We start from the raw sequence: 15,770 nt of genomic DNA, 5'->3' as shown, positions 1-15,770 counted from the left end.
AGAGGTAAGGGAGCTGGCCCAGGGCCACAAAGCTGTGATGGCAGCACTGGGACTGGAACCCAAGGCAGCCTGACTCCAAAACCTGGGGTCTTCCCACTACAAAGCGTTGTTTCTCAGCGTAAGAATTCTGCACATAGTCCACAATAAAGCTTTTAAGAAAATGCCCATTATCACAGAGTGGTTATGCTTAGCAAGGAATTCCACGACAAAGACGACAAGTCAGTACTGAGATAAACAGAAACTCTATCCTCTAACAGAACGCAGACTGGCCCCCCACATTCTTAGCTTATCTCTAACACACCATCCAGGGCTCTTTTTTCCAGCTGCTTTGACTGTCAGTGCCTTCTTTGTTGGCAAAGCTGTTTGGACTGCCTGCCCACACATTAACGAGTGCCACAAACACACAGTTCAAGGGAACAGCCCTGTATCAGATACATGTACTTGAGATGACCTGAAACTCACTTCCTTTTCCTACTGACTTCTCAACATTTTACGATTCATCTTTTCTTTCTCAGATTCTCTCAACTGGGGCTGTAATACCAATGAACATTTGAAGATCTGCAGTTTCCAAAGGAGCTTGCATACAACAGCCTCTTAAGGTGGGATGCCTATTAGTATCACTATCCTTATTTTACAGCCGTGACTACAAAGGCAAAGAGCTCCAGTTAGTTGACGCGAGAGTAGGGTCTCTGTCTACTGCTTTTAGCTATAACCAGTTACCAGCTGCCTTCGTGTCGATTCCGGCTCATGGCAACCTCATATGTGTCAGAGTAGAACTGTGCCCCATAGGGTTTACGACTGCTGATTTTTTGGGAAGCAGATCACCAGACCTTTCTTCCTAGCTGCCTCTGGGTGGACTTGAACCTCCAGCATTTCAGTTAGCAGCTGAGCACATTAACTGCTTGCACCACTGGAGACAACAATGGTGTCCAAACTCTGATCCCTGAGCTGGCTGCTTCATCATCATCTGAGGAACTTAATGGAAACGTAAATTCTTAGGACTCACCCCACAAGCAACTGAATTAGAGGCTCTGAAGGTGGGGCCTGGGAATGTAACCTTTAATAAGCACCCCAGGTGATGCTAGTGAGAAGGTGGACTCAGGAGCCACTGGTTAACAGGTAGGTCATAAAAGGCAGACTCTGCTCTCCTAGTCATCCCCGGACCCTGCCAGCATTCCTGGCGCATGTCATGGCTTGTCAGGACAGGACACAGAGAGACGGCAGTAAACCAATCACCCAGAGGACAACCAGTTGGACACGCAGCTGCCTGAAAATATTTGTCCCTTTGTCACAAGAACTTTTAGTTCCGTAACTTGAAGGCGGCACTTTTTTCTCCCGTGCCCCACACTCACTTGGTCAGGACAATGGAGACTGCGTCGTTGAGAATACTTTCCCCGAAAACCAGCATGTTGAGCACTGGGTCCACGTGAAGGGCATTGAAAATAGCAATAGTAGCTACGGGGTCGACAGCAGATATTAGGGAGCCAAATGCAAAACTGTAGGAAGAGAAAAGGAAGGGGAAATTCTGTAATACTCATCACTTGGTCTAACTATTGAAACATTAAAGTTGAAGACTGTGTTTGATCTAACGCAGCTGGAGTAACTATAGAACAATGTATGCTTTTCCTTTTATGGTATCTGTGAATTGACATTGTGGGTGAAGCCACGAAAGGTCCACTCACCAAGGAGCCGTTTGTAAGGGAAAATCTGAGAACCGATAAGGGTGATGGTTGAACGTGATGAACATAACCTATGTCACTAAACCATATGTGTGAAGACTGTCAAAACAGCAAATGTTTTGTTACATATATGTGTTACCACAATTAAAAGAAGAGAGAGTGGATTTCCACTGAAAATAATGAGACTTGATTTTGACCAGTGATGGGTAGACGACTTTTGCTTAGATACATTACGACTTCCCAACCCCCTTGGTCAGCGTAGATGGACCCTCCTTGGGCATCTCCCTTCAAAAAGCCCATGAGATCCTGGGTCTGACTTCTGCTTTGCCTCATGCCTCCAGGCCATCAAAGCGTCATCTGTGACCAACCCCAGTCTCCACTCAGACATGTAACATTTAACAAAGGGCCAAAAGCCTGCAACAACTCCAGCATGCTTCGGGGGACAGGCAGCTTGGCCGGCTGATGTCAACACTGATGCTGCCTCCAAACAGGTCAGCAGATCTCACTGTCAGTACCCAAAAAGATCTAATTACTTCCAACAAACAGTTATTAATTGCCTAAAACATTCCAGGCACTGAGGTTAATAATTATAGCAAACATTTATATAGCACTTACCACATCCAAGGCACTGTTCTAAGTACTTTACATATAAAATCAGTTGCTGTTGAGTCGATTCTGACTCATATCGAACCTACAGGATAGAGCAGAATTGCCCAATAGGATTCCCAAGGCTATAATCTTTAAAGGTGTAGATTGCTAGGTCTTTTCTCCCATGGAGCAGCTGGAAGGTTTCAACCTCTGACCTTCTGATTAGCGGCCAAGCACTTAACCACTGCACCACCAGGGCTCCTACACTTTACATACAGTATCTCAATAATTCGCACAGTAACCACATGAGCGAGTACTATTACTGCCCCTATTACATAGGGGGAAACTGAAGGACAATGAGGTGAAGTGACTTGTCCACAGTCAGACAGCTAACAAGTGGCAGACCCAAAATTCAAACACAGGCTATCTGGCTCATGGTCAGTACTCCTAACTACCACACTGGCTATAGCAATATCCATGAAAGAATACAATTTTAGAAAATGGCAAGTGTTACACAGGAAATAAATCAGGGTGATGTGAGAAAAGAGTGACCTGGTTGGGGAAGAGGGAGGTGGGAGCCACTTAGATGGGATGGTCAGGAAAGGCCTATCTGAAGAGATGACGCTTATCTGAGCAAGGGCCTCTATGACAAGCAGCCGGCTGCCAGGACAAGATTTGGGGGCAGAGGTAACAGCAACGTTACCTGTCAGGTAGGAGCAAGCTTGGTTACCTGAAAATCAAAAGGTGGCCAGTGTGGTGGCAGGGCAGTGAGGGAACGGGCAAACGGCAGGCGATGTCAGAGGCTGCTGAGGGAGGCAGGCCAGAGGCTGGCCTTGTAGACTGCCTGAGGAGTCTGGGTGATAGATTCTCTCAGCCTGGTCCTCTTTTCTCCCCTTAGAGTTTTGCAAGCCTTTTATCCCTTTTAACTAATTCTGGCACTACTTTCTTTCTAGCTCAGCAGGTTGTTAGGTCTGCCCCCTTCAGCAACACAATACAAAATGCCGAGCCCCAAGGGGACTGCCCTGTGTAGACCATCCACAGTCTATTTTCTGCCCTCAGCAGGCCTGGGAAGAGAGCGTGCTCTCTGGGGTGGTTGACGTGAGGGTGATGTGAGCCCGGAGCTGTCACTGAGCAACCTTCATGACAGTCAGACTCAGGCTCAGGGAGAGGAGCACCGGCAGAGGAAGTGCTCAGCTGTGCTGCCTGTTCAGTTCTCTAGTCCATCGGTAACTTGGCATTCCAGTCACAGGGCAGCCCCGTGAGTCTGAGTCATTTGAAGTCGTCCAAGAGAGCCTGATCACCTCAACAGGTGCTTCTGGATCCCAAGGTGAGGTCCAGACCCCAAAATATGGTCTGAACCCCGACCTCACTTCCAGACTTTCTCTGTCCTCACAGAGTTTGACAAGTGCACTGTGAGCTGTGCCTTTGCCAGCCTCTCTCCCTCACAGCGAGCTCCAAGGGGGTGGACGCTGTCTTTCCAGGATCTGTACTGGGCATGGAGAGAGAGATTTGTGGGAGGAAGTGAGTCAGAGGGAAAGAGGGAGGAAGGGCAGGGAGGGGAGGAAAGGTAAGGCCACCAAAAGACTGCCAGCCCAGGAGGCCCTGTTTTGTTGGCAGCTGGCCTTGAGGTCCTCGTACTACACCTAGACTCTTTTCTACAACCTCTTCTTTTACTTCTGCCCTCATCGCCCACGGCAACCTCATGAGGCGCCCTGAAGGAAAAAGGACATCTAAGAAGTGTACCCTGAAAGGCTAGGAGAGGTGAGGGAGAAGGGACCTGGGAACCTCGGACAGGTATGTGCTGGGTGCTGACCATGTGTGGCTCAGCTGCCCTCTCCCTCATTCCCAGCAGAGTTCATGGAGTGGACGTCTGCTCCTGCTCAGCATCCAGGCTCCTGCCCTCATTCTGTAACAGCACCCCACTTTTCCTCTGGGGAACCACACCTGCCCCACTCTGTTCATGCAGTCATATGGGGCTGTAGGAGTGGGCATGGAATCAAGCTTGACCAACGTGGGCCACAGCTAGGCATCTGACTGGGTCATCGGGAAACAGGCTCGCTCTTTGGGCAGGGTAGCTGACCTGAGCCTGGAGCTGTGAGAGCCACATGTGCTGCCACGTGGGACGTGTGTGCCTGAGGATGGCGCCTGTCAGGACAGCGAGGAGAGATTCTGACATCATGGGCCCCTGGAGGCAGTCATGCCAAAGCCATCATCTTGTGGACCCTTCAGTTCTATGAGCTAATGCCTTCTTTTGCTGAAACTAGTTTGTGTTGGGTTTCAGCTGCACTGACAGGCCCAGCTGATGTACTTTGTCACAGTCCCTGTGGGCTCCTGAACAGCTACAAAGCAGGAAATAATAAAACAGACTGATGAGTAGAGAGAGGGATGGACAGAGAAAGATGTGCGTTGAAGCAAATACAGTAAAATGGTAATTGCAGAACTGAGGTGGTGGATGTACTGGTGTTCACTGTGCAATCCTTCACCTCTTCTGTATGTTTGAAAATCTTCAAAATAAAAGTTGAGAAAATGTTGAAATGGCAAATGTTTTCTTATATATATTTTTTACCACAATAATAAATTTAAAACAGTGAGGAAAAATACTCTGCACAAGTCATATAACACATTTAGCTTTGGTTGGAAATCCAAATGGGGGCAAAGTACTTGAATAGGTAAAAGCCTGAAATACGAATAGTCAAGAGGTCTGAATCTAGGGGTCACTTACCCTTCCTTCAGTTGCTCCATTTCACACCTTCCTGACCCAGAAGCTAGAAGTTCAACTTTAAAATGGGTTCTCTCATCATCATCTCAAAAGGCAGCAATGCCAGCAAAATGAAAAGGAAGCAGACTGGGCAGAAGTGAAATAATTCAGGGTATCTAGCACTGGCAGGAAAACATCTCTCCAGAATAAATTAATGCTAAAACAAAATCTTCTGTGCAACAAAGTTGTTTTCATGCTTTCTATAGTGCAGAGGCTGTAACTGGGCACCTGCGGGTGTCACGCTCGGCCTGTATGGCGTTCTCGAAAAATTGAGTAAGTTGTTGATAATTACAAACTGGAAAATTCCCTATGGAAATCTGGAAGCCTGGCTTCTCTGTTTTTTTCAGTCTCTAGTAATTCCACACCCCCATTCCCACATGGTAATTCTTGGCTAGAGCTGTTCACCACTGTCCCCACCTCTAGACTCACACCTGGCCAGCTTCCCTCTGCCAAGGGGCCTGCAGCTGGGTGGGTTTGTGAGGCCTGGTTGATGTTCCCCAGTCCAGTCCCCGTCTGTCCGTGAAGTGTCACTTTGTATCAGGGAAGGAAGTGCCCACACATGCATAGAGACGCTCTACCTGGGTCTTACTCTGCTTGTCTGAGGCAATTCCTTGACTCCTCTAGCCCTAAACATCCAACCATCAGCTCAACTCAATTTCACAAAAACGTATCAAACGTTTTCTGTGTCTCCAACCAGCTGTCCCCAAAATGGATTGATGGCTTAGGTATGGGGACACCTTCTATCACACACGGGGCTGAGGGCCCTTCTTTTCACTGCAAAATGCCTACAAAAATGCAGGGCACCTTCTGCTTTACTTCCAGCTCCTATGCAATAGGAACGTGACTTTCACCACTTGTTCACGTATCAAAACAATCTTACAACAAAAGCTCCAAAATTTATGTCCCTGGGAAAATGGAAATGGGATTGGACTTGATATTATCAGAGACCCATTTTCCATGAAAAGGGCTCCAAGATTCTGTCCCCAAGTGGCTGCTACAGACTGAAAGCTCTGGCCTGCCCAATGGGAAGGCCCTGGGGCTAAGCCCTTGGCCCCATGTCCCAGCCCCTCCCCACAAGACAGAACCAAGCACTGATGGTGGCGCAGAGGCACAGAGCAAGGCTACATGCTCGCTGGGCCTCTCAGAGACAGGACAGCAGGCTGTGCTCTGCTTGTGCGCCTTCTCAGCACTTGATTTGGCACCTTCTGAGACAGCTGCCTAGGTTGCTTCTTGCTATGCCATTATGCAAATTCCTGGACTGGGCTCCTAGACAGCAGCTTCAACTGCTCACTGGAATAGCTTCAGACTGAGAGGGATGTCCACAATAGAGCCCTTGGCGTTGCCTATGCCCTCCTTCCTGCTGCTTGCTGGGAAGCCCGGAGACATTTCCACTCCCCGCCTCCTGGAGCCCATTCCCCATCTATTGGGAAGGCAACTTTTTCTTAGGACTAGTGAAAAGATTTGGAAATTAGTTGAAGATGGTTCTTAATTATAACAAGACAATGGTCAGTGCATGTGTGTATGTGGGGAGTTGAAACTAAGTGAATCGCTTCAATCAGAAATGCTCTCACTAGGGATCTTCAAAACTCCTCACTATAATGTTCACTCAATGCAGAGATTCATATTAATTCAGAATAGGTTTGCTATGGAAATCATCAGCAAAAAAAAAAAAAAAGAGAGAGACAGAATAGAGAAGTACTACAGCCAAGAGGCAATGTGGAGAAAACTCCCCCCAGTCTGAGAAGCAGGCACATGCGTGTTAACAGTTTGAAGGATTTACCTGTCTGTCATGTTGAGTTTAGAGATTACATCAGCCTGTAAAATAAAACACACAAACACACAGACACAAAAAAAACCCCTGGAGAACAGCCAAGAAGATTAAAACACCCATTAGTGCTTTATTACAAAGTAATAAGGACGGTAATCTTCAGTCCCCAAACCATTTGAAAAAAAAAAGAAACTACCAAGACTTGGTTTAAGGGTGCATTCCATCATCACACAAAAGTGTGGCAAAGAATGTTACACTTTTTAAGCCCAATTAACCGCAGTTTTCTCCTCTAAAATTTATTCCTAATTGATACAAGAAGCTGAGCAATGAAGGTGACAGCGTAACAGATTTCTTTTGGAGTCATCGAGGCAGCAATAAAGGTAAAAACCAGATGGAATGGGCTTTAGTCCACAGCTATCAAAGGAAAACAACAGGTCTGACACATGTACAAGAAACCTGCCAGTTATCCAGAAGCCTGAACCTCAAAGTGAGCTTACAGAACTGGAGCAGGCAAACTTTTTGTAACTGATCATGAAGGAAAAAAACTGTCATGCATAATGCAAAACTACAGATAGTATCTTCCTAGGTTTGTTTGGTTGAAATTAGTGCAAATTAATTTGAATCCCAAAGTACAGAACACTCCATTGGTGGCCCTGCGAAGTGACTTAGCAGTGGTGGAAATCCAGGATATGCAATTTTATAGGTGGACAGCCTAGAATTGAATGAACAGATGTAGCACCATCTTTGATTTTAAAAATGTCAATTGTTATGAAAAAACAAGAGCCAACCCTGATGTGGTCTACCTGACGACACAGGTGATGTTACAATCGGAAGATCTTGCTGATCTACCTTCTACTTTTAGGTATTCCAACACTTACTATTATGCTGATTTACAATTAAGATCAAATGCTTTTGGATAATGGAAAAGATTCACTCAATTTTAGACACCAAAGTTCTTCCAGGGCACTTAGAAACAATTTTAACATGCCTTTTCTGTGCCTCGTGGGAGTCTGGATCTCCTTCCAAGAGGCCATCACGGAACTCAGACCCCATGGGGGTCCTTACCCCAGCCTCCCTTTACTAGCTCTAACAATGTAAGGTTTTCAAAGTTTTTAAGAGGTGTTTTTCTTACCTGACCCAGAAAATAAATTCCTCCTCCTACTACAAAAGCAGAAATTGCCGTACCAAAAACGGCAAACAGGGTGATGGAACCAATGTTTTGGAAGAAGTTACCCTGTTTGAAAGAGAGGAAATTAAAGGAATCATTAGAAAATCCAGTTCGGTTAGCGAAAGCACAGCCCTCCACCTGGCCCTTCTCATGTGCTGATTCTCAGTGAAGGGCACCTGGCAAGCTAGAAATCCTTTATCCCCACATATGCAGAGCCAAGACCTATGGCTTTACCCCTCCACAACACTCACCCCTCCCTGGCCTTCCTCTCCATTGCCGTCCACCGTCCTAGCCTAAGCCGCCATCACCTCTCACTGGGCCACTGCAGTAGGTTTTTAAAAATTTCCCTACAACCATTCCTGGACCCTTTATACCACTTTCCAAGCGCTTCCAGAATGATCTTTGCAAAAGACAAATCTGATTATGCTGCATTTGCCCTGACCCCTACTCCCACTGAACTGTACTAAGGCTAAATCCTATCAAAGTCTGGGCGGCTGGACCCCTGTGAAGGTCTCTAACCCATCTGGCGCTATGCTCGCCTTTGTTCTCACTGGTGGCCTTTTGTTTCTCAAGCAGGTGGTGTTCCCTCTAGATACACGGTCTTCGTACATGCTGCTACCTCGAATTGGACCACTCTTCTTTCCTCTGTGCTTGGTGAACTTTGATCATTCTAGGATTTTGATTGTTCTTGAAGGAAGCCTTCCCTGATTCTTCAGCCAGAGTACTGGCTGAATTTTACATTTATTTATGTAATTACCTGATTGATGCCTGTCTTTCCCACTAGGCTACAGGCTCACTGGGGCAACAACCACACCTACTTTTGCACAACACAGCAACGGACATAACACCTGGCTGATCGAAGATGCCCAATAAATAGGTACTGGATGAATTAACTGTTTCATGTCTGAGCACAGTCCAAAGTCCACATAATTATGTTTCACTTAATTAAGAAAAAGATGCATTGATAAAAAGAAGGTCCAGGAAAAAAGGTTCTATTACTAGAAACTCCATTCTGCTGTCCAGGTCTTCTTGACAATTTATTTCACTCCATTAGTATCATCAAATATGATGGATTAAAATATGTTTCCATCTACACCTCACAGCATTTAAGAGAAAAGTAATCAAATCCAAGTAGCATGGAACCATCTTTCAAATTTCCATAAAATGAAGGAAATTAAGCTGTTTGTTAGAATCCTGGGGACTCTGCTTAGGAACAGCCACCAAGGAGCCTTTATGATCCTCGGCTGTGGTGTGGACATGGAAGCCTGCTTTCACTCAGAAAGTCACTGACATCAGGAGTTGGTATTTCAAAGCTCACTTCAAGAGGGTCCTCAGTTCAACACTGATGGCCCATGAGCCTGTCTCCTTTAGGAAGTTTCTCTGCTTCATCCTTTATAATTTTGATTTGACTGCCCATAATCTGAAGTTCAATTCCTTTATTTGGCGTATCAATCTTTAGCATAAAAGGAACATCAAAATAAGTCAAAGTAAACACAATGATTTGTTTTTTCTAAATAAGTGGTTTTCATCTATTATTTTATTTTCTTTGACAATGGGGGTTTTACTTTGTAATTTAAAAACAGGCAGAATTAATCAGTCTTGGTCTATTTTTCCCCATTGCTATTAAGTTGATCCCGACTCATAGCCACCCTATAGCACAGAGTAGGAACCCATGGGGTTTCCACGGCTGTAATCTTTACGGAAGAAGACTACCACATCTTTCTTCCTTGGAGCAGCTGGTGGGTTCGAGGCATCAATCTTTTGGTTAGCAGCCACCGAGTGCTTAACCGCTGTACCTCCAGGGCTTTTTTGGGTCTATTTATAGGGATCTAATTTCAATATATGGAAACCCTGGTGGTGTAGCGGTTAAGTGCTATGGCTGATAACCAAAGGGTTGGCAGTTCAAATTCGCCAGGTACTCCTTGGAAACTCTATGGCGCAGTTCTTCTCTGTCCTATAGGGTCGCTATGAGTTGGAACACACTTGATGGCACTGGGTTTGGTTTTGGGTTTGGAATTTCAATGTAATTTATGTAACTGGTTAATATTAATCTAGATACTGAAAATTTATACAAATTCAAGTAATTACAGTTACATAAAGCAACTACGACATAAGGCAAATTTATCTGCTTCTCTCTGGCACAGTCAGCATCTTATTCTTTATATGACACTTAAAATTTCAAGAACCAGTAGTTGCCTACTTAATGGGCATTAGCTGATGCCAATCTTACTGAAGATTGTATTCCACGTGCAAATTTACATTAGCAAATAAAGCAATATTAAGACAGATAAGGCATTCAAAGTCAACTTCCTGTCTTCTTTGGGGGAGGGAAGGAAGTAGACAAAAGCCACTGAATTGGCATTTTCCAGACTCGGCATTAGTCCCTTTCATATATATTTTCACATTTTCTGCTGGAAAGCCATCTTCAAAGAAATATTTTTCTAAGAAACTATTGTTTTCCTCAAATTCTACCTCCACTCCCTCCAGAAAAAATAAACTACAAAAACTTTTTACAGGTTCTAATATCCAAAATGTCCTGTTTTTAGATCAAAATCAAATCAACTTCCTCAGCACTGTCCTGAAACATTTTCACAATCATCCACTTACAGTTCTTTTAAGATTTGTATACAAAATGAAAGAGTAAAAGAGATGTTGACCTTCAATTCTTTTTTGCTTGTTTCCTTTTTAACAATTACCTGATGCCAGTAACGATTTGTAAAACTTGGGAATTTTTCCATATTAAACTTCCTTTTCTCTTTTTCTTTTGGTTGACACATAACTTTTAAAAAAAATCTGGACTGACAGTTGCAAAACGACAAATATTGTATGCGACCACTATTATAAGAACTTGAGAAATAGTTTAAACAGAGAAGAAAATATTCTTTGATGGTTACTGGAGAGTGGGGAGGGAGGGAGGGAGGAAGAGGGGTATTCACTAATTAGATCTTAGATAAGAACTATTTCAGGTGAAGGGAAAGACAACACACAACACAAGACAGGTCAGCACAACTGGACTAAACCAAAAGCAAAGAAGTTTCCTGAAAAAACTGAACACTTCCAAGGCGAGTGTACAGGGGTGGGGGTTTGGGGACCATGGTTTCAGGGGACATCTAGATCAACTGGCATAATAAAATCTACTAAGAAAACATTCTGCATCCCACTTTGGAGAGTGGTCTCTGGGGTCTTAAACGCTAGCAGGCGGCCATCTAAGATGCATAAATTGGTCGCAACCCACCTGGACTAAAGGAGAATGAAGAACACCAAAACCACAAGGTAATTATAAGCCCAAGACACAGAAAGGGCCACATAAGCCAGAAATTACATCAGCCTGAGGCCAGAAGAACTGGATGGTGCCTGGCTACAACCAATGACTGCCTGACAGGGAATACAACAGAGAACCCCTGAGGGAGCAGGAGAGCAGTGGGATGCAGACCTCAAATTCTCGTAAAAAGACCAGACTTAATGGTCTGATGGAGACTAGAAGGATCCTGGAGGTCATGGTCCCCAGATCTTCTGTTAGCCCAAGACAGGAACCATTCCCAAAGCCAATTCTTCAGACAAGCATTGGACTGGACTATGGGATAGAAAATGGTACTGGTGAGGAGTGAGCTTCTTCGGTCAAGTAGATACATGATACTATGTGGGTAGCTCCTGTCTGCAGGGTAGATGGGAGGGCAGAGGGAGTCAGAAGCTGGCTGAATAAAAAAAAGCACGGAAAATAGAGAGTGGCAAGAAGGAGTGTACTGTCTCATTAGGGGGAGAGCACCTAGGGATATATAGCAAGGTGTATATAAATTTTTGTATGAGAGACTGACTTGATTTGTAAACTTTCGCTTAAAGCACAATAAAAACTAAAAAAAAAAAATTTGGACTGATCATCTTAGAATATTTTTTGCTTCAGTACCCAGGTAGACAACTAAAGATTTAATTTGTACTTTTTTAACCACAGTAAAACCAAACCAAAACCAAACCCAGTGCTGCCGAGTCGATTCCAACTCATAGCGACCCTACAGGACAGAGTAGAACTGCCCCACAGAGTTTCCAAGGAGTGGCTGGTGGATATGAACTGCCATCCCTTTGGTTAGCAGCCGTAGCACTTAAATACTATGCCACCAGGGTTTCCTTAACCACAGTGCTCTTGACAAATTTAATTCTTATGCTTAGTAATACACAATATTATTATTAATAAAAACAAGAAGAAATGCTACTAATATTTAGAGTGGTGGGTGCTTTACAGGCCTTCTTTCATTTCGTGTAAACCTCATATAAAGAGGGGAGGTAGGGCTCTTGGGTGTTTTGGTTTTGATAATTTCTACTCCACCAAAAAGGAACCTGTAGGGGGCAGAGCATGATTAGAGCTGGCTTCCTCTGCCCCCAAGTCTAGGCATTTTCCTTTCTCCAAGGGTTTTTTTTTTAAGGGTTGGCCAAACTTTGGTCCTTTATACCTTCACTTTTTTTTTTTTTTGCCATATCCACAAAACAGCTGTGATATTAATATTTTAAGTTAAATCATCTTTTTACTTTAAAACTTAAACACACTTATATTTAAAGAAAACTCATAGACAAGGAAAAAACCCATGCACACACACAAACACATATAAAAGTGGGAAGCTCCTCCACCTGAGGCAGAGGGGCCGCTGGGAGATGGAGGACGGAGTCCAGAAACGCCAGGGCAGAGCTCTGGGCAGACACCAGCAGTGCCGCACTCCAGGACCAGAACCCAAGAGTGGGCAAGGTAACCATGGCACTGGGCGAGGGCAGGTGGGCCAGGGAGAGGGGTGCAAGAGATGGAGGCTGGGGCTGAGGAGGAATGCAGCTGGGGGCTAAGGCCCCAGAGCAAGGCACTGAGAGGGGAGACACTGAAGGACAGATTGGCTGAAGGAGGTGCAAAGCCCCACAGGGTGAGCTGAGAGAAGCAAGAGCCTGTTGTTCCAGGCCACAGCCTGTCCTCTTACTATGTGTCAGTCTGTGTCCTAAGAGCAGTCAATGTACTGTCTGTGCACCACTAAAAATCACTTTGCCCATCTTTCTCGGCAAAGTACCCCTCTGTGGAAAACACTGGTTTAATAAACCACACTACCTGGAACCATTAAAGCAGTCAACTGATCATGTTCACTTCTCTCCAGAAGTCCAGCTTCTGTCATGCACCTCACAGGAAAGAACCATGAACTTCACACAGGTCACTGCTGGTAAATTAAAACCCAAGCTTTCAAGGAACTTGCCTTACGAAACATGAGAAGCCACCCAGACCCAAAATATTAATGTGTGCCTGAGTCCTACCTTGTGGAGTGAATATCCTGACTCAAATATAATGGGTGGAAGCAAGAGGAGAAAAAACATGTTTGGACGAAACATTTCTTCTTCCTGTAAATATAAAATGAGTCTTTTCAGAGTCATGGAATTTGTGTAATTAAGAAATAAACATAATACCAGGGACATGATAGCGGGCTCCGGATAGAATAGGAGAAAAATGTTGAAGAAAATTCCTAAAAGAGACCAGACCTATTGGACCGATAAGAGACTAGAGAAACCCCTGAAACCATCACTCTAAGATAACCTTTGAACTTGGAACAGAAGCTACTTCTGGAGTTCACCTTTCAGCCAAATGATAGACTGGCTTATAAAATAAATGGTATCATCTGTGAGTAATGTGCTCCCTTAAACAATCAACTATATGAGACTAGTCAACATTTACTCAGAAGCAAAGATGGGAAGGCAAGGAGGGGAAGGGAAGCTAGATCAATGGAAACAGAACCAACAGACTGTAAATAATAAGAATGCTAACACATTGTGAAAACTGTGATTGATGTCACGGAATAACCTGTATAAAAATTGTTAAACGGGAACCTAATTTGCTGTGTAAACTTTCATCTATTTTTTAAAATATTAAAAAAAAAAAAAAAGTATTGACCAAGAGCCAAAGTAATTCTTTCAGGGCCTGATCCAGTGGAAACATACAACGTTTAAATAACTACCTGATACTAAAACTGGGCAGAAGGTGAGATAAATAAAATAAAATAAATTGTATTTAAAAATGTAGCACAAGTGATTTGAAAAGGTGACTGGCAAAATAAATAGCAAAATGAACTGCGTCTAAACTCAGTAGTACTTTTTTTAGTAAGGAAATTATTTTAGTACAGAAAACATTTTAATTCAGATAGAACACACTCAAAAACAAGCCCAGAATTGGAATCCTCCAGGAAAAATGTAATGGTAAACTCTAGAACAATCCACTGAGAGAAAGAATTAACCCTACCAGTACCAGTTGCTGTCACGTTGATTCCAACTCGTGGCAACTCCATGGTCATCAGAGTAGAACTGTGCTCTATAGAGTTTTCGATGGCTGCTTTTTCAGATGTAGGTCACCAGGCCTTTCTTCCAAGGCACCTCAAGGTGAACTCGAACCTCTAACCATTCAGTCAGCAGCTGGGTGCATTAATCATTTGCACCACCCAGGGACTTGGAGTAAATCCTACACGTTTGTAAAAGAGCTGCTGCCTTTTCCCTGCCTGTCACACACAACTCCACCATTTCCCTAAACCCGACTGTGATGAACTATTTCCCACCTGATGCCCTTGCCACTTTAACGTGAGTGTAAACTGATCCCCTTGCCATGCTTTCAGATTCAAATATGAAGCACTGTTATGAAACATATTTATAGAACATGGGTGATCTTTGTGGGGGATGACCATGACAATTTCATTTCCTATTATTAATGTAACTCTTTAATTGTTGGTGGGATTTGGAGAAAATACATATTGGTCCTCAAACCCAAATGAGTGTATGCAATTTATAGCCTATTTAATACTGCAAAATCAGGTCCTTTTTCATATGAAAATTTCCATGCTACAAGCCTGACAGTCTGATTTCTTATAAAAATCTCTTTTCAAAAGAATGACTAAATGTATTCTTACAAATGTACAGCTGTTACCATGAAGACTAAAATAACATTCAAAAATGGCTTAAAATAGAAGCAAATGATGACTTCTGAAAATGCCTTATTAAGTTTTAAAATAACTGCATGTGTAACAAGCACATGACTCAGGCTGCAACTATGTGAAAAGAAACGGGCTCATCTCTGTGTTTTGTGGGGCAACCTATTCCCAGGATTGATGCAGCGGGAACACTGCGTAGGTCCTTTGGGGGTTTCAGAATCTAAACCCCAATCCTGGGAAAAAGGAAAACCCACCTCACAGGGAATGGAGTTACAGAAAATCCCAGGCTCCTTTAAGCAATGTCTCCTCCAAAATGGCACGAGGTGGTTTTAGGTGGTACCTGAGTAGTGTGCATTAAATACTGCTGACCCCACAGACTGAGAAAGTTAGTCCCTTTCAATTCTTTTTCAATCCTAATTAATCGCAGGACCCTTAGTTTGGTGCTACCTGGTGAACCAATTCTAAAACCAAACCTGTTGTCCTTGAGTCAATTCCAACTCACAGCAACCCTACAGGACAGAGTAGAACTGCCCCATACGGTTTCCAAGGAGTACCCAGACGATTCGAACTGCCGACCTTTTGGTTTGGTTAGCAGCCGTAGCTCTTAACCACTATGCCACCAGGGTTTCCCCCAGGGCGACCACCTCTCTCCAATGTGCTGATCTCCCTTTTTGCAGAGAGCGCACGTCTGTGCCACTTTGTTTTCACTGTCTTTATATTTAAAGACAATATTGGTTCCCAACTTAAAACAGGATTATAATGTTCTCTTCAAAATAAATGCATATTAAGTAAAAAAGCAAGTAGATTTAAAGGAAAATATTAAGCATATCATAATACAGATGGTATACAGGCCCATAGGACAGTTTGGCAACAG

At 43.9% G+C, this 15,770-nt stretch overlaps 1 protein-coding gene across 9 annotated transcripts in view; it reads right to left on the bottom strand.

Annotated features, from left to right (window-relative positions):
- SLC9A8 (solute carrier family 9 member A8) overlaps positions 1–15,770 on the bottom strand; it is a 73,652-nt gene that overhangs the window by 31,188 nt on the left and 26,694 nt on the right. For 8 of the 9 annotated variants that reach the window (XM_064276201.1, XM_064276203.1, XM_064276200.1 and 5 more), the window contains 4 exons: positions 13,242–13,325; positions 7,926–8,027; positions 6,806–6,840; positions 1,353–1,496 (listed from right to left, as the gene is read on the bottom strand). In XM_064276201.1, coding sequence (XP_064132271.1) covers positions 1,353–1,496; positions 6,806–6,840; positions 7,926–8,027; positions 13,242–13,325 — 365 coding nt within the window. The remainder of the gene's footprint in view (positions 1–1,352; positions 1,497–6,805; positions 6,841–7,925; positions 8,028–13,241; positions 13,326–15,770) is intronic. The other variant, XM_064276202.1, reaches the window with a different exon arrangement.

The sequence above is a fragment of the Loxodonta africana genome, chromosome 24 (genome assembly GCF_030014295.1).
Source record: "Loxodonta africana isolate mLoxAfr1 chromosome 24, mLoxAfr1.hap2, whole genome shotgun sequence".
Taxonomy (NCBI): Eukaryota; Metazoa; Chordata; class Mammalia; order Proboscidea; family Elephantidae; genus Loxodonta; species Loxodonta africana.
The sequence above is the reverse complement of the archived record's forward strand: the minus strand, read 5'-3'. Positions and strand labels throughout refer to the sequence as shown.